General features: G+C 38.2%; 1 protein-coding gene and 1 long non-coding RNA gene across 2 annotated transcripts in view; one reads left to right on the top strand and one right to left on the bottom strand.

The window, feature by feature from the left end:
• The window catches only part of jarid2b (jumonji and AT-rich interaction domain containing 2b), a 114,709-nt gene extending 111,726 nt beyond the window's left edge, over window positions 1-2,983 (bottom strand). Inside the window, exon 1 of the mRNA XM_058754271.1 lies at window positions 2,157-2,983. Coding sequence (XP_058610254.1) covers window positions 2,157-2,201 — 45 coding nt within the window. The 5' untranslated portion in view covers window positions 2,202-2,983. The remainder of the gene's footprint in view (window positions 1-2,156) is intronic.
• Window positions 436-19,189, top strand: LOC131526151 (uncharacterized). The gene is made up of 3 exons (XR_009267389.1): window positions 436-940; window positions 18,571-18,681; window positions 19,055-19,189. It is a non-coding gene; the product is annotated as an uncharacterized LOC131526151 (long non-coding RNA).
• The last annotated feature ends 326 nt before the right edge of the window (window positions 19,190-19,515 follow it).

The following is a 19,515-nucleotide window of genomic DNA, read 5'->3' as shown; positions in this document are numbered from 1 at the left end:
ATATACTTTTTTGATGAATTTACATTTAGTACAAATCACTAATATTCACATATATGGAACAACTCAAATGTTGAACAAAGCTTAAGCAGAAATACATACTATTTTTTTATTACTTTATATTTTATTCCCTTCCGAGACACTTCTAGGTCTCAATGACATTGGGCTTCCTGTATAAACATATTATTAAAAAAAATAATTGACAACAAACCAGGGAACCAATATATGATCACCTACATTTCTCTAATGCATCCAAAGCTTATCCTGACAATCTTTTGACAAGTTTATGTTTTTTAGGAAGGTGTTTTAAACTGATAGTAGTACTATGTTTTATTTTTAACTGAATCATTCTTCTAAAGTCACCACGTGGTGTGATGGACTGCTTTTGTCATCACTTTCATTTCCCTTGTCAATCAACAAAAGTAATTGCGTCACACTTTTGTGGGCTGCTGTAACAATATGAGACGTTGAATGTACTGTTGACAAAAGTACACAAAGTTAGACAATTTCCATCACCTTTATGGAAAGCGATAAGATGTCATGGAGCTGGAGCTTTGCCGATAATTTGCGTGGAAACTGCCCCCGTGGTGCGTCATCCTAACCTTATACCCTCCCAATGTTTGTTTCGATCATTTTAACCTGTTGCTGAACTAAAATCATCACGAAGACATACATGTAAAGCGGAAAGATAACTCCCAGGTAGCAATCCCACTCAAAAAATGTTGTTCTTGGGGAAAGTTAAATATGACTGCACGTGACTAGCTAGTTCACGCGGCAGACAAAATTGGTTGCACGAGCTATAACCCTTTCACGCGCCGGCGGTAATTTATTTCTCGGCACTGGCTTGGTTTGACAGGAAAATAAAGTAAGGACAGGAGCAATGAAAGATGTAACAACAGTCCCCGTAAACTACGACACAGGAAAAACTCCTCTTCAACTACAGGTAAAGCGCCTGGAAAACTCGGGTTAAGAGTCAGTCAGTTCTGTGAGGGTTAAATGATACGAGGTTTGTTCGGCTGTCTCTGAGGAGACTCGGGCTTTTGTTATGGTAGTCTTGCTTAATTCCGCTCCTGAGGAGAGTAAATCACCGGCCAGAAAGTTCAAGCCCTATGTAGCCCAGTTCTCCAATATACCACGACAAGTTCGCCGGTTCACTAACCCGTTGTAGGCTACTGGAGAGACGGTAAAATGGTCGCTTTCCTTTAAACGCGAACCTCTGCAATGCGACTGGATATATTGCACTACAAACGACATCCCATGCGTTTAATCTAATCAGTTGTGTAATATTACGATCGGTTAACATTCAAGGTTTCAATCTGCTTAAACAATAAAACGTGCAGAAACTCTCTGAGAAAACGCAAACGGAAGAAAAGAAGAAGAAAAAAAAGAGTTTCAGGCACAGTAATGCCCATAATACTGGCTGCTGCACAAGCTTGTGTTTTCGAGTCGGGTATTGCACTTAAAATTGTACAGACTGTGAGGACAATCCACTCTTCTAAATCTTAAATAAATTAACTTTACATCTGCCACCAATTTGGAGCCTTCTCAGTCGTCAAGGGCAGAGGAAATGCTTTCCTTACACTGTTACTTTGAAAACATTAAAGAGCCCATTGCTTACACTTGAAGAAGAACGAGTTACATCCGAGATAAACAAATCAAAGACGCCAGGGGAGTTGGGATAGTTGCATTTATGACCCGTATTCCTGCAGAATTCAGGTCGGGAAAACATATCCAGGAATAAAAGAGGGCGATACGGTTGTCCTCGCGGCTTTGAGACGGAAAGCAATGAAGAGCAAACAAAGCCATTCTGATCACAATTACGCTTTAACGCTGGAGTTTGAGTACTAACAAAACAAAACACGTCCAGGTTTACAAACGAGTTGTGTAAGCTAACATCTGTCGTGCAAAACATAAGCGTTCCCAATGAGGATACCAGGGCAAAAGCGAGGAAAATCTACGTTTGAGCAACTACAGAGAAAAACCTTGAAATATATTTAAGTGCTGTGAACATAGTGCGGTGCATTTGCGCCTTGTTTGCAAATCCAGACTAAATACAGCAAGAGCCATCCGTGATCAAAGTTTACGCATTTAACATCGACATAAGCGCGAGACCATCGAACAAACTTAAGGTCAACCGCATACAATAGATCAATACTTACATATTTCTTCTGAATGATATTCCTCTTAGGTCTTTCCTTGCTCATTCTGCAATCCAAAATGATTTATTGTTAAGAAGAGAATCGCCACATGAATTTTCTTCCTGCTTCTCTTCTTTTCCCGGAGCAATGCGATTTAAATCCCCTGTAGTTTGCTTGGCTGGGCAGAATTCCCTCTTCGAACGCTGAGGATTCCTTGCAGAATCGTGGAATTACCGATAATCCCAAAATTAGGGATCCACCGCCAAGGGTAAAGGGCAAAATAAACAATCACATCGGCATACCGTAGTTAAAACCATTCGTCACAATAACTTCCATCAGTGATATTCATCCCGGCTCTTTAAAACATGTAGATTTATTCAAGTGAGGATGTAAATGTTCGGTGGTGAGTTACATCTTGTTTTGAAAAGGCTTATCAGAGGATAGGATGAAATAAATAAAATGTAAAAAAAGGAAAAGGGTTCGTGGTCCGTTTTGGCTGGAGCTAGCAGACGGTGAGTGAACTCTCCAGCAGCACCACGGGCTCATCTGACTCTGAACACAAGGCGAAGCTTCTTTCTTTAAGCAGCCTATCACACCCGACAGCACGCTCAGCGGTAACTTTAAAAGGACTACGGCCTTTAGGGAGCGTCGCAAAAACACCCTGCGTGCAGGGACGCTGAAACGAACAATACTTCAAAGTTACTGAATAAAAGAATGGGCAGTTCAGTCTGCATGGATTCGGTATGAAGAGGGAAGAGAGGTCAAATATTTTCCAGCTCCGAGGGATTCGAGACGGTTGACAGATGCAGATTTTGTTTTTAAGCAGTTTTTAAGCGTCCCTTGTTAGATACTCCTCTGCTCTCTAGAAATATTTGTCTTCGTCGTGGAGGGAAAAGAAGCACGCGGTCTATTTATTTTCTCAACAGTAGGCCTGTTTTCATATTTAAACCGTTTGGACTAATTGTTACGAAATATTTTAGAATTGAGTGACATTTACCTGACATAGTACTGTATAATATTACTAGTAAAACTCCAGTATTGTCAACTGTATTGTAGCTACTAAATTAAACACTAAATAACATTATCATTTTCCCAGACAGTTGCTCGTTAATTAGTTGACATTTTTGACTCTATTTCCTGATTTTGTACTTCTATATGTATATCGGTTAACTCTTGGTTGAAGGTTTTTCAGGAGAACATTTAACAAATAATGCCAAGCAAACACTCCAAAATAGAGTATGTTGACATGCACACATTTTAAAGGCTCACAGTTATTTGTTTTCTGTCATATTTGTGTGTACTTTGAACAACTAATACTGATTTCCAAAGGCATTTCTGTGACTACTTTGAGCTAGTGTTATTTTAGTATCATTGAGGTACTATTATAGTTTTTATTAATATTTTGAATCAGTTATTGTTTTAATATTTCCTGTTTTCATTTTAGTTTTATTTGAAGTTTTAGTAACTTTTTAATCTTTTTTTATATGTCTGTATAGTTTTATATATTTTTATTTCAGTTTTAGTTATTTTAGTACAACAAGTTCAAGTAAAATTAGAAATATTTCCTTTGCAATTAGCAGAAATAAAACTTTTTGTATTTTATTTCAGTTAATGTTTATTTCATGTAAGTAATGGAAATATTCGTATGTTTTAGTTTTAAGTAACTCCTGCTTGGAGCCTGTCTAACAAGTACATACTTTAAAATCATCGGTTTACACAATTTGAGGGGTTCTTAGTCAAAGATTGAAAAAAATGCATAAACTACGAAGTTGAGTCTTGTAGTGTGCGTTAGACTTAAGGTATATTACACTAGCACACTTCTGGTAATTGGACAAAAGTGAAATGAATCTCTAGAAATGAGTCACAATCATATCTTGAAACAATGACAGGAATCTTTGAGGACTGCGTAAGTGATTCACAAAAACAAGTTTGTCACAAAAAACGGATTATTCACATTTTTCGTCATCATGGGTGATTGTGGAATAACCCTTGCATGGGAACAAAAACATGACGCATGAAGAAAAACCTGGCATTTATCTGTACCATTTACCGTCTGTGTGTGCATGATCCAAGATGTTAGCCTGCAACTCAACTGCTTCCTTTCTAAGGTTATGATGATGCCTAAATGTGTATATTATAAAGTGTTTGTTTGTTTAGGTGCATAGATGCCTTTAGTTTGTGATCACAGGCCTGAGAGCTTGTGTTTAACCAGTAGTAGTAATAGACCATTTTAGGAATCATCTAAGATCTCATTTTTAATTATTACTCGTAGAAGGCGTCAGTGTTGTCTTAACATGTTGTGGATAGAACATGTCTGTGGTTTAGCGTTGTCGTCCATACTAGTAATATGAGAAATGTGATTCATGCTGTAGATTTGTTGTACAAATCCTGATAATCAAAGCCTCAACTTGCCCATGAATTGCATGAACGGGGATCATTGTGGATCAATACATAAAAGATGAATAATTTAATTTCAGCCTGGTGTTTTACATGTATCATGTATCACATTGCATTGCGTTTAGCCTTCCAAATTCAAATGGAGCACATTTAATGGTATTGGCAGCACACCGGCATGTTTGATCAATAATAAATTGTAGGGGGAACATAATTACATGAGTAGTTCTGTTCATTTTTATCTGGAAGTGACACCAGATACAGGGAGAGAAAACAGACAGAGGAAAAGTGAAACATAAGCACTTCCTGTTCTTGCAGCAGCTGCAATTTTGCATTTCTTGATAAGTTCCTAACTGTATAGGATTTTATTAAAATGTATTGATAGCTTCAGGAATCCTGGTTTGCCCTGCAAGAAGCGCTTGGAAAACGTAAGTGATTTTTATCTGTTAGGACTGGGATGGGATTTGGTCTTGAATATATATATATATATATTTTTTTTTTTTGGACCGTGGAGTGTTTAACTTGGGTTTGGGTCTGTTGTCATTCTGACAGGTGGTGACATCATGAGGAAAGAGTTTTTACTGCATCACTTTAAAGAAGCATCAATCATCCTGGACTTCACATGGCATTCAGCCATGATAATGGAGATTCCAAATAGGGAACTAGTATACGGTTTCACATCAAAGAAATTTCACCGCTAGTTATTGCATGTGAGTACTATACATAGTTGTAAACAAGTGCCATTCTGCTGTAGTAACCCTGCAACACATCATCCAATGTGTTCAACAACTGGCAACAGACAGTGTTGTTGAAGACAATGTTTTGTCAAAATGTACTCTGTGGTTTGAAATAACTCATCTTTTTTTTTTTTTTTTTTTTTTTATTGCATAAATGTACCGGATGACCTTAAAAGCTGATACTCGCTGCCAGCTGTCAATCAACTTGCATTTAGTTACTCCAGAGGTAAAATCCCTTATCGTGAGGTATTTTATTATTTTGTGTAATCGTGCACCATATGAGCATTCTTTACAAATTTAATTAGCTATTTATTGATTGTGTTCATCATGGATATGAAGAGTTAGATTAGAAATGCCTTTCATGCATTTCGGTATGTCTCGGAACAAGTTAATGTGCTGTAAGCCCAGCACATAGAAAAGGAAATATCCAATACAACCACAATGAGGACAACTGACGTGTGGGGGAAAAAAATAAAATTGTTTCAGTATTTGGAGAAGACGAGTCTCGAATGCCCTTGAGGTAACTGTCAACATTACATTTACATAAAAAGTAAAAATGTCAAATGATAATTATAATGACTTGGTTATGAAATATAAACAAATGTTTGAAAATTTCAGTGGTTTTCTGGCTGGTAAAGGGGGCTGTTAATTAAAAGGCATGAAAGATAACATTAGACTTCTAAATTGAGTATTGGCCCAGTCAGCTGTGATGTCTTCATTTTAATTCTCATGGGAATGTATTTGAGTGGGAGGATTTTATATGGCTGTCTTTTAGAAAGAACTCTGTTATGGCTTGGGTAAACCATTAAAATGTTTCAAGAAAACACTTACTTCAAAGTAATCCTCTCTTTTTAAAATCCCTTAACCCTTAGGCACATTTTTGTTAACAGCAAAGATACAGTATAATGCCTACTAGATAGCACAATTTCTGAGAAGACTATTCAAGACTCAAATATATGAAAATGTAAAAAGAAACACATGAGATTGATTGAATAATTTTTAAGCCGTGCAGAAAATTCCCTTGTTTTCTGCCCACCACCTTTGTCACAGCAGAGAGAACAGTTGTTTTCGAGGAACACCAATGTCATTTTCTCCCATTTTGTTGCTTGTAGTTTGCTGTGGTCTCTAGGGCTGCCCAGACTCTGTTGTGAGTGACATTTAAACCCAACTGAATCAATGAGACAGACTGCTTTGGGCCTCCCAGGTACCGCTGCGACAGAAACAGCTACACACGCACACACATAGTCACACCCAGAGGAGTTTACTACCAGCATTCTGGTTGCAGCACCTTGTGCCTTCACCTCTTAGTTTTTTTGTCTTATCAAAAGTTGCCACCGTGACACTGCACAGACCTGGTAAGCCAAAGCTTAAGAGTGGTGTTACTGCTTGTGTGTGTTCACGGTAGCTATAGCCACAGGGCTCAGTGAAGGACAAGCCAGCCATTGATTAAAGCTTTCACTCTTGATAGAACTAATTGTGCGGTGAGGCTGAGCAGACTGGCTAATTCAGGTTGATGTTCGCTGACCGGGAGCAGGGCGAATTACAGTGACTGAATCAAGATTGATTTATGAGCTAAGCATAAAATCTATATTCATGTTAAAAGATTAAATTGAAATAAATTGTGGCATAAATCAGACTCTCCTTGAAGCACAACTTTTTTTGTAGGGAAATATGTCATCACTATTGGTGGCTGTCTGTAATTAGACAATACATTTTAATTTTGAAAAAAACTGGCAAACTGTTGCTTTGAGATACGTTCAATGTTTAGGTTCGAGAACGATAAGGCTTTCTTTGAATACAGCTCAACTCCTGTAGACTGCAATCAGAGGGTATAAAGCTGAGATGGTAGGGGGTGTTTGTTTGTTACTATTTAAAGTCACTTTCCCACAGAAATGCAAAAACAAGATGAGTTTTTCTGGTGTGCAAGAAGGTCAAAGTTGCAATGATGCAGTGCTGAGACTGAACTCTCTTGGCTTCTTTCATTAAAGTAGTGTTACCCCTCCCCCTTTACTCGGCCCCTGCGCTCTACTGAGACCAGTCAAGATCACAAACATGCTGGGTTTTTACAACTCAACCCCCTAGCACAGGGGACCCAGTCGCAGTGTATGATAATTGGACACCTTAAGTAAGCAAATCCCCTCTGGAAATACACTCACCTTGGATAATTGCATCAGGTAAATGAAATGTAAACATTTGCAATCATGAGCTAAGGTTGCACTGCAAAAAAGAAAAAAAAAAGGTCTCTATAGTGCAATATGTGAGACATGCATTACATGCACTCGTATAGCCATGCTGTTACAATATATTTATCAGAAAAATAGGGCTTGTTATGGTTGCTTTAATCCTTCACAAAAGTTAATTTACTGAGTATATTATTGATGGGACTTGGGAAACATAAATCACCATTATCTACAAATATAGCTAATGTGCAGAATAGTTTTGATATGTAAGCAGTAAAGAGGGAAGGAGTGGCAGTCATATCTCTATTGTTAGATCCTCTGGGAATACACAGCTTGCTAGTGCAGTCTCCTAGAAACAGTTGATCACGCCTTTTATGAAGAAAATCACTTATGACTCAGCTGACATTCTGTAAATTTTCTGAATAATTGCAGAACTACACAAATAACAGAGGGGGTTATTGTCTAAAGACATAAACACACTGTGTCTTAACCAGGCACAACGCAACAAATTTTTAGTAATGTCAAGTAATGTATCTGTACATGTTGAAAGTGAAAATGCAGCATGATGTGGCAATCACAGCCAGTCTAGTATAGTATATTTAATGTTTAATATGTAATAATGGCAGGGGTTCTTCTTAACTAATATAACTTTCTTCTTTCAGACGAATACAATCAGGGTTATATTAAAAAATGTCCTGGCTCTTCCAAGTTTATAATGGCAGTGAATGGTTGTCAAGATTTTGAAGCAAATAAAGTGCGTCCATCCATCATAAAAAGTACTCCACACGATTCCTTGAGGTTAATAGAGACCTTCTGAAGTGAATCAATGCATTTGTGTAAGAAAAATATCCATATTTAAAACTTTCTAAAACATAATCTCTAGCTTCCACTAACTGTTGTACGCACATTCACGAGAGTTTACGCTACGCCTATGTCATCCGGCCGGAATGCCACTCTCTCATGAATGTGCATACTTTCCTTACATGAACGCGGAAGTGCTTTATTATCTCCCCGGAGCTGTGTGGAGCACTTTTTATGATGGATGGATGGATGCACTTTATTTTGCTTCAAAATCTCGACCACCATTCAATGCCATTATAAAGCTTGGACAATCCAGGACAATTTTTAATATAAATCCAGCACTCAAAAAAAAAAAAAAAAAAAAATGGTGCAGTTGTATAGCACCAAATCTTGGTTCTTCACCGGTTCTTTGGCATGACTGAGGGGCTATATAGCACTGCTACCATATACAGAACCTGTTAAGCTCTTGTATGGTTCTTCAGTGGTTCTTTGGGGTGGTTAAGGTGCTATATAGCACCACTGCCATACAAATCCCCTTTAAAGGTTCTTTACGAGCCAAAGAACCATTGTTGGTGCTGTTCAGCACCATTTTTGTTGAAGAAATACAATGCAATATAGCACCTCTCATGATTCTACATGGCACCATTTGACAAAGGTGCTTTATAGCACCTTTAAAGATATGGTGCTATATAGCACCAAAAGTGGTTCCCCTATGATTACGAGCCAAGAACCACTTTTAGTGCTATATAGCACAGTTTTTTTTGTTGTTTGTTTGTTTTTTATTAGAGTGAATTGTATTTGTCTGAAAGAGGAAAATCAGGTAATTTAAGCTCCACAAGGCTTGCATTCATTTTAGAGTGCCACACCCACATCTCAAAATCCAATCAACAACTGATACACTGACCTGATGCCAAGTCACTGCTCAACATTTTTGTTTGTTTGTTTTTTTTTTTCTTCTATTTTGAAACTCTTGGATGTACATCACAATACAGAAGAAAAAAAAATGTGTTGCTACTTCCATTTCATCAGGACTTAACATGGAAGAGATGTATTTGTTTCTTTATGGATTTTTTTCTCTTGATGCAAAAGTTTACTTTTTGTATCTCGCCAATAGCAGGTGAATTGAGTAAAATGTTCTATGTTCAATTCTAGGCCCTGTCAGGACATGCTGTTCAGAACAAGGATGAAGTTTTAATACCACTCTGCCATCTGTGACCTTATAACTTCAGCCACTCAATTTAAAAGAAGCACCACCGAATTATCTCTGCCAGATTAATGAACAGATTCCACCCACACAAGTAATGGGACCGGCTGTCTGTCAGGAAGCATTTTGAGCCTGTAAGAGTGACTCATCTGGGTCAGATTGTCCTACAGGTGGGTGTTTGGGTGAATGGACCCCTCAGCTCTCCCAATCTGAGCCCGAGTCCTTTCATGGCCCTGGACACCTGCATCAGGCACAAAGGCCAGCTTGAGCTTTTGTTGGAGTTACTGGAGAGAGAGAGAGTAAGAGAGAGAGGGAAAAGGAGAGAGAAGAAGGGGGTTGGGGTGTTCTGACCTCAGCCACAAAGAAACAAAGTAACACAAATGGGCCATGGGCAGGCCACAGCTGGAGAGAAGAGTGATGGACACCAGTGTGGGTGGCCTGAGAGAAAAGAGAGAGGGGTAAAGAGAGGACTAATGACAAGAACAGCCAAGAAAACCTTAAAGTACAGTACCTGATGAAACCTTTTATAGGCTTCAGGGCCAGAGAACTCCAAGTCAAGATTAAGTGTGAGAAAGTATAGTGCAAATCACAGCTAAGGACAAATTGTACATTTGGTGCACCATCGGGTCAGTACAGCACACTTGTGTGCGTTCTGTTACAGGTTAGTCTTTTGTATGCAGAAGTACCCAGTTAAAAAAGCTGTTGATTTGATGGTCGAATACTTTCACACCAGCTTAATATGGAGAGACAACTACAAGTAAGCCAGTTGTAGGTGGATTTCCTTGAAAAATGTAAACACTACTGTGCTATCAAAACATTGCTCTGTTTGTTTGAATATCCCATTGACTCAACCAATGTCATAACTTTATGGCAAGGCAATTTGTTTTCCTGACCAATGGCAAGCTTAGAAAGTATGTAGAATAGCAATACGCTAAAAGCCAATCAGTAACAGCATAGCAACATGCTGAAATTAAGAATTTGTTCCCATGTTAATTTAAACTGTGGGAACAAATGAATAAGTTTGGTCCACAGTTTCTAACCAATGATGAAGAAAAGAAAAAAAAAATCAATTAGTTGTAATATTAATTACGCTATATTTCACACTACATTTAACTCAGTAGCGTCAGATGTGGGGCAGCCATTTGAAGACCAAACGTTTGACTGCAGAGCAAGGTAAGACCTGTGTGCTTCTGTCTTTTTGTAAGGGACATTTAAAAAGACGTTTGAATTCAACTGTTGCCTACAAGCATCAAGAGCAGTCATGTTAATTAATCCTCCAGTATTATTAATGGTGGGTCAATCGAGTGCGTTCTTTGCGAAGAATAGTTTATAACCCTCCAGCAGAATAGGGGCATTGACACACAGGCCAATCCTCCCTGTGTGTTTCTTTTACATAGAGCTTATCTGAGCAGCACGGTTTGCATAAGAAAAAAAAAAGTAATTCTTGTGGGAGGTCCTTTTCATTTGCATATCCTCGGGGCCCTTGTAATTTAGCTACATATGTCCTTTTTCTTATAAGCTGTTTTTTCCCCACTCTTTCTTTCACTACAGTAAGAGTTGCTTTTTTTTTTTTTTGGTACATGCTCTGTTTGTCTCGTCCACGGCTGGACCAGCCTGATTTGCAATTGAAAGGAACTGATTGTACTTGAACTAACTGAATAAGCACAGGGTTGGTTTGAAGAGAGGACAGTGTAGAGGAGAGGTGTTTTTTTTTTTTTATGTGTCTGCCTGAAGCTTGTCAGTGTTGAGAGCTATCCGTGCCATTGGATTTGGGAATCTCAGATCTTATTGTGACTGTCATAAGCATTCACTGAGCAAAATGGTGGAAATTGCACCTCAGGTGTTGCCCCGTGGCTGCCTGCAAACTTCACATTGTCCACATTTATTTAAGCTTGACTTTTATGAGCATCTGTTTTAGGACTTTGCCAGGGCCACTCTTGATGGTTCTGTTAAAATAATTTATGTTAATTGGATCAACTATCATCTTTTAAACTGATTTCTGTGGGACCTTTTCCATAAATGATGAGGGTCAGTCTGCAAAAAAAATATCTGGAATGGATTTAAATATTGTAAAATGTTAAATGGAGTTTAAAATGAGAAGCAAATGTAATTTCAGAAAACGAATGTTTTATGTTTCACAAACACTCCCCTTGTCCATTTGTTGGACAAACGTATGGTTCTGGACCAAATACTATTAATTAATCCAGTTTAGTTTGGTTTAGTCGGGGATTCATAATCAAAGCAGTGTTTTGATACAGTCACAGTGTTCACACTTTTCAGGGAAATAATTATTAATGACTTGCATTAATGAACTAAGTTTGGCCAAAGTATTTCAAAACCAATAATTACATAATAAAATTTTCATCCAAACTACCATTCATCATTTATAAAAGACAATTAAATTAAACAGAGGTCACAGTCATAGCCTCTGAAGTTCTGGCTCTCTGTAACACTTCCTATCAGTTACAAGTGGAACGTGAGGGTGATTTGCCTGTCAAATGCAGTTTTGACGTACCATCAATCCTCATGAGCTCATGAGTGCATGTTCAGAGATATCTCTTTGTCCTTTTCTCCAAAGCATTTCCATGTTTTCATAGCATATTCTAATTCAAGCTCATTAAAGCACGTATCAGCCTACATTTATCAGGATTTATCTTTGTCACACCACCCCAAAGAGAGAAGATGGCACTGAATACAAATTGCCATCTTACTTTCTACTCACAGCCAGCATGGAAGTGATGCTCCAGATGCTAAATGAGACTGCAGTAAGCTAAAAGGTTAACAAGAGCCATTTTATAAAGTGCTTTCTCATTTTTCTGCCACAAAAGCCCATAAACATCCTCAACAACAAACTGTGATTATGATGATATTAATTATCATTACTTTCAATTAGAAACGTGGCAAGCAGACCCATTCGTTCTGAGGCAGTGCTCCCTGCAGAGAAGAAGGGTCTGCGGAGCGTCATTAGGCATGGCATGATTGCACGGCGCTCTACCTCGCCTCACGCCCATTTACAACTAATCAGCATCTCAAGTCCATTACTGCCAGCAACACTAAATAAAAACTCAGGAGTCTAGCAGAGCACTGCTCAACATGGGGGTGTAAAATGTATGTGTGTGTGGAATTGGTATGATTAAAGGGACAGTTGTATTGAAAATATGTTTTAAATTATTTACTTGCATTCATGTTGATTTATACATGTATGCTGTTGTTTTTGTGGACTGAAAATGGAAAATTATACAATCTCCAAAAAGGACCAAATTAAAAAAGCAAAAGTAGTTTGTGTGATTCATGCACTATATTCTGAGACTTCTGAAGCCATACAACAGATCAAAGATCTTCAACTCTTCTCCTGGATATGGCTGAACCAGTCACTCAAAAGTTCTTACTTGAATTGTAAAGTCCACAGTAGAGGCTTAGTAACTACTAGCTAGTTTGTAACTAACTGTATGCTTAATTTGGTCACAGATACTGTAGTAGGTTGTAAGCTCTTAGTGAAGTAGTGCATAGCTTATAATATGATATTTACCATAATTTATCCAGTAGTAGCCTTCAAATTTATGAGCAGAAGTTGTATGGAAAACCTATGAATTGCAATTTATCCAATTAAGGTTGATTCTAACTTAATTTGCCTCACGTAACAAGTTTCTACTGAAATATGATAATTATGAAATAATGCCTCAAACCATTACTCATGGTCAGAGGCTTATGTATATGTAGTTTATAAGTTTAACTAAGTTTAATGGTGCAATGATAAATAAATTAATATTAATCAATTAATAAAAAATGCTTATTTTACTAAATAAATATAAATTAATAGTGTGTAAGTTGTAACTTACTGCCCCTTAATGTAGCAGCTAGGCTACGTTCGAGACCTGTGCTCTCCAGAGTTTAGCTCCAAACCTAATCAAACACACCTGAACCAGCTTCAGGGCCCTCAGGATCACTTGAAATTCACAGGAAGGTGTGTTGAAGCAAGTTGGAAATCAATTTTGCAGGACAGTGGGTTTCCAGGAGCAGGGTTGAAGATCTCTGCAATAGACAACAGTAATAAGATTTATTGATTAAAAATGGAGTGTAGGTAAAATTGGTACTGGTGAATTAGATCTGCTATGCTGCTGATGGCACGAACTCAAAAGTACAAGGTTTGCAGACAGATATTTCAAAATCAGTATTACAGACATGCTGCTGTTGCAAGGTAAAGTATGGAGAACCCCATATCAGAATTAGACAGGCGGTACTGGGGAGGAGAATGGCTCAAGAACATTCTGAATGATGCACAATACTGAGCCGGACCAGGGGTGCATTTCCCAAAAGCATTGTTAGCTAACTATGGTCATTAGTTCCATTGAACTCTAATGGTAACAACGGAACTTGTGACCATAGTTGCTTTTGGGAAATACACCCCAGGTCTGGAATAAATAAGTTTGCATAGATAGGAAAGAGAGATCAAATGGCTGCACTGCTGGCTTGAGTCAACCAATCAGCTACTTGTACATTTATTTATTTTGGAATTACTGTGAACTTGCTGTATAGAAAAGAGCTGCTAAAGATTGTTCTGAAATTTTTATTTTGTATTCCATAATAAAGTTAACATAATACAAGTTTTGGAATGACAAACTGAATAAATTATAAATAAACAAATTATCCCCAAAATTACCAATTAGCTTTTACCATGATTATTTAATTGGCAGAGAACTCAGGAATTCGAGGCTCAAAGGAAAATCCAGTTTCTGCACTGCGGAGCCATTTGCTTACGTTTATCTCTCAAATGCGATCATTCCGACATAACTTTATTAGTGCCACTTGAATATTCATAACTAATTTCTTTCTATTCTCTTGCTCAGCTATTCACTTCTATGTCTCTCTCTCTTTCCTTTTCAATCCCATCTTGCCCTACATGAAACATCCATCTCTGTCCATGAAAAATGGAGCGCTCATGAATAGTTTACAGGCTTGTGGTGGGGTTTGTGTCAGCGGGTTCGATGGTGAGCTCTCCAGCAGGGAGCGGCTGCTCTTAAGCTTGACAGAAAGGGAGGTGAGAGGAAACGCTAATCTCCAAGCTGCCTTTAACACAGTCCAGTGTTAATGGCCCAACACAGGACTTGCTGTCTGCCTCATAATGAACCGATGAGAGTGAAGCCACTGTAGAACACAGAGTTTGTGTTTTCTGTGCATTGGTGCTGCAGGTGTCAACTGAGAACTTGCTGGTACTTGAGTGTGTAATTGGTGAGCGTATGATGGATGTATCATCCTGTAGGCCGGATCTGTGGAGGTTTTTCAGCCCGGGAGAGGAAGGAATTGACTGAGCGTGAGTCGATTAATTTCTGAATAAGGTTTGTGGGAATGGGCCAGTGCAGGCTGATAGGCTCTGTGAGAGGGTTGAGTCACATGCCCTCAGTGTGCTGTGATGGGTCTGTAAGCTCTGCCCACTGCAGTGTGTGGTGCACAGAATGACTTGTTCATGACAAAGCTCCCGCCTCCTCAGTCTGATCAATATTCTGCTCCACACGCAGTCACACACATTCACCAGCACACGCGCTTGCTTGATCACTCTCGCTTATTCATTCATTCCTTCAATTACGTACTCTCTCACATGCTCATTTATTCACTCACTCGCTCACTCATTTATTCAAGTGCTTAGTCATTCATTTACTCATATTTTCACATCCTCATATTCTAGGGGTATAATGATATACTCATGTCACAGTGTGGTTCGATACTGATTTCACATTGATACTCATGATATTTTAAACAAAGTCAAAGTAGAGAATGGTTAAAATGTTTGTTTTTTTTGTTTGTTTTTTTTATTATATTTAATCCATATGATATACAGAAAAAAATACTATTCATTAAAAAAACAAAAAAAAAAATGCAAATTTTGGTATTATATCAGGGATGGATTTGAATAGACTTTGCATGGTCTTGGTCCCAAAAGCACAGGAGAAGGGTGACAGCAGAACAGAAATATTCATTATTCTGCACAGCTGGAAACAATTAGGAATTATGTTAGACACATGCTCTGTCAGTGATTACATACATTTACATATTACTACATTAATCTTTTTTTAAAAATACGTTTAATGGCATCTAGTATCTAGCATGTCTGATGATATTCAGTCAAATAATGTAGGCCCTATTTTTATTTTTAAAATCAGTTATTTGGCATTATCATGACTAACAGTTTGCAATTCCTCTAATGCATTATCATGCATTATATTCAGCATTATGTATAGTAGGTTAATAGTTCACATCTGGTGTTAATGTGTGTTCTTTTGTGAATGGATCACAGAAGCATTAAATACAGGTGAAAATTAAAGCATTTTATGTTTCGAATCTCTGAAATGGAGGTAGTCAGAAATGCATGTGACCACATTGCAGTTGTATTGGAAACTGTCCTGAATGTGTCCCAGACTGCAGTGAAGCAAGGTAAAGTATGGAGAACCCCATAGCAGATTTAGACAGGTGGTTCTGGGGAGGAAGAAGGCTAAAGAAAATTTTCATGATGCACAGTATTGAGCTGGAGCTGCGGATCGCAGACTTATAAGTCCATTACCGCCACCTATCTCGCAAATGGACCATTGACACTCTATCTACAATCTCAATTAGGAGTGTCAATGGTCCATTTGAGAGATAGGTGGCGGTAACGCATTCATAAGTCTGCGATCCGCCGTTTTTTTTCTCTCAAAGCCATGAGTTCCATTGACTTCAATTATATGACTGACAGACTGCAACGGAGTTAAAAATCTTCGTTTGTGTTCTACTGAAGAAACAAAGTCACCTACATCTTGGATGCCCTGGAGTAAGCAAATAAACATCAAATTTTCATTTTTGGGTGAACCATCCCTTTAAGCTCCACTTTGCAGTTGTCCACTCACCATTGAAACAAAGCAGACCAAAACAAGTGATTCAAATTTTTTTTCTTCTTGCATTTTAACAAAAAATATGGATTATGATTGAAATCTCAGCTGCCCTCCTGATCTTTTACAAGTGCTTCCTTCACAAGTAGTGTGACAGTTTTACTCATTCAGGAGTACGTGTGTGTGACATTGGGCACTTTCATGAAAGTGATGCAGAGTGTGACAGGAGTATCTTGACTAAAGGAGATGCATTTGAAACTCGTGTTAATACTAGGTGTAAATGGTTATCGGATCATTAAAAATGCATATTCATACCAGGTGGAAACAACAGAATAGTCCTAGAATCTCTCACTGTGACCTAAGAACTTGTAAGCAAAGTTTTGCTTCTTGGTGGACTGATTAAAACTGTACACCACGTGTGCCCAAACCTGTTCCTGGAGATCTACCATCCTGCAAAGTTTCACTGATTAAGAGCTTTAGGAAAAACTTGATAATTGCAGAGAGGTGTGTTTGATCAGGGTTGGACTTGAACTTGGCAGGTAGGTAGATTTTCAGGCACCCCTGCTGTCTTACCTGCCAGTCACATTTTGGATGTCTCCCTTATCCGACCCATCCTTTTCAGATCTTAGAGTCTCTGCTAGTGAGCTGATGAGTTGATTCAGGTATGTTTGATTTGAAAGAGTTTGAAAATGTGTAGAGTTGTGGTACCTACAGGAACAGGTTTGGGAAACACTGCATCAGACGACACTTGAACAGTCCCTGGGAGTCAAATCAGTGCCATGAAGATGCATTTGGACAGCTGGTTCTCTGTGATATCAAGCTCACAGAAGGTCAAAACTTGTTCACAGTGTCCAGAATTTTCTATTTGGCATGCATCTCTCAGCACATTTCGGAGGAATCAGCACTTTTACTATTCTACTTGATTGTGTTGGAGGGCAGACCGTAACATCTGCGAGAATAAGTGTGTGTGAGAGAGAGATATAAAATAAAAATAGTTTGTATGTGTGTGTGTGCGCGTCCTCGCTGGTTTGCTCGGTTGAATAACTTTCTGTCACTTAGTATGACATGTCAGATTTTGGCAGTCGAACTCCAAAACTCTTGTGTCCTGGATGAGTCAGATTATCTAACACTGCCCATCTGCTTCTCTGGGGGTTAATGTGAGTTGGCAGATTTTGCCGATGTTCGTTGAGTGGTAGAGCATCAGTGGTATGTGAGAGGCTTGGATTGGAGCAACAACAGTCGTGAATGGTCTGAATCATAATGCTGTCAATGTTCTCTCGATGTCTGACAGTGATGCCAGACCTTTTCATTTCACAGCCTTTATAATGATGTGAGATGTGGCACAGCTGACTCAGAAGTTTGTCTATGAACTGCAGTAGTGACAGACAGTCCTCTAGAGTTTGCATCTTTATTGACCTATGGCTGCTACACCTAAGCCTGAGAAATCACTGTGTTGATTCATGCTGTCATACCGCTGAAGTGTAGTGAGCTTGAATAGGAAACCAAGGTTTGGTACATTTTCTCACAGTGTCACGTAGAGTTGAGTCTCTTAGGTGAAGTGATGTTGTTAATAATGTATGTTCCTTAACTATGCTTCATGTGGGAAAGGAATTTTTGGATGTTTATTTGAGATTATGAATAAGGCTTGGACGAATGCATTGGAAAACTGTAGTAACCAAGGCGTATGCATGTAGGGATGGGTATCCATGCAAATGTCCTGATTTGATTCCAATGCATAAGCTTGATCCAATTAAATTTCAAATTTTAGTTTGATTCTTAATAAATTGGGTATGTTAAAAATGTCCAAAAAAAGTTATTTCTCTAATTTCTCACTACTGTAAATTAAACAGAAAACCTTCTAATATGGTACATTTACAAAAACACATAAAAATGTATATAAAAATGTAAATATTTTAAAAATTGCATATTTGATGTTGATTCAGTACCTGACACTGACAGTCATTTGTTTGTGTATTGGGCTATGCTGGTCATGTTATTGCATACAGCCTGTGCAGATAAGTTATTACAAATATGTATATTATTTTGCGGTGCATACATGCATTATTTATTTATTTATTGAAGTCATTAATTTGCTCTGCAGTTTGAGGTGTTGTAATAGAAAATACCAACATAAAGAAAACTGTTTGTGATTTCATGGGGTCTTTAATCGTCATCTGTGTAAATGCACCTCAAATTTAGCTAATGTTTTAGATCCTGAGATGTTGTGTTTGTGATTATGAAATGTGTTTGTGTTTATAGTGATGTGTGAGTGTTAGTGGTATCCGGTGTGGCTGGACGGGTGTTAGCCAGTTTCATCCCAAATCTCCACCCAACATAGCTGCTGCCCAGAGATTAACTCTACCACATAGAGTGAGTCCACACACACACACACACACACATCCTGTCCAGCCCTGACTAATGTATTCATTTATCTGTGACATGCAGACCAAACGTTTCTTTTGAAAGTATTTTGTTCAAGCCACTCAGCCGGTTCATTGTTTTCTGGCCACACAAAAATTTTTATGAGAACAATCGGCACTCTATAGATCTACTGATAACTAGGGAAGTCTAAAGCATTATGAAGCTGTGATGACAATAAATCATAAATGCTTGTTGACAATTCACTATTACTCCATTGTGTTTCTCTATAGAGATCTTAAGAGACCCGTAATCACATCTGGATTCATGGGATTTGTGAGGGTCTTTCAATGAATCTTTACTAACTTAACTTTCTTTCTTTCAGTCTTTGTCTCTCTGGAAGTGATTAAACCAGAGGGGCAGCCTGAAACGATTACAGATAACATTGATGAAGTCCCATCGTTTGAAGTGCAGCCTTTTCCTGGGTCTCATATGCTTGTGCAAATGTTTCTTCTTCCTCCTTTGGCCTGTAAGGCTTAAACTTATGTGGTAAGGGACTTGAAATAAACTCATAAGGAAATATGAACGCTTTGATGGTGGTGCTCTGGCTCAAACCTTGAGGGTCATCAAACAAATGTCATTCACCCCCGTTATAAATACTTCCTCTCGCGGGCATTTTCCAACTGTAAACCCTCATGCAGTGACATGATAATACAACTTATTTTCTTGTTCCTGACATAATTTTGCCTCAGTATGTCAGTCAATGTAAAAGTACAACTTTAGAAAATGAGAAACATTTCGGTATCAAAGCTTTCAAGTCTATTTTGCTTCAGAACTATCTAGATC

The sequence above is a fragment of the Onychostoma macrolepis genome, chromosome 19, assembly GCF_012432095.1.
Source record: "Onychostoma macrolepis isolate SWU-2019 chromosome 19, ASM1243209v1, whole genome shotgun sequence".
NCBI lineage: Eukaryota > Metazoa > Chordata > Actinopteri > Cypriniformes > Cyprinidae > Onychostoma > Onychostoma macrolepis.
The sequence above is the reverse complement of the archived record's forward strand: the minus strand, read 5'-3'. Positions and strand labels throughout refer to the sequence as shown.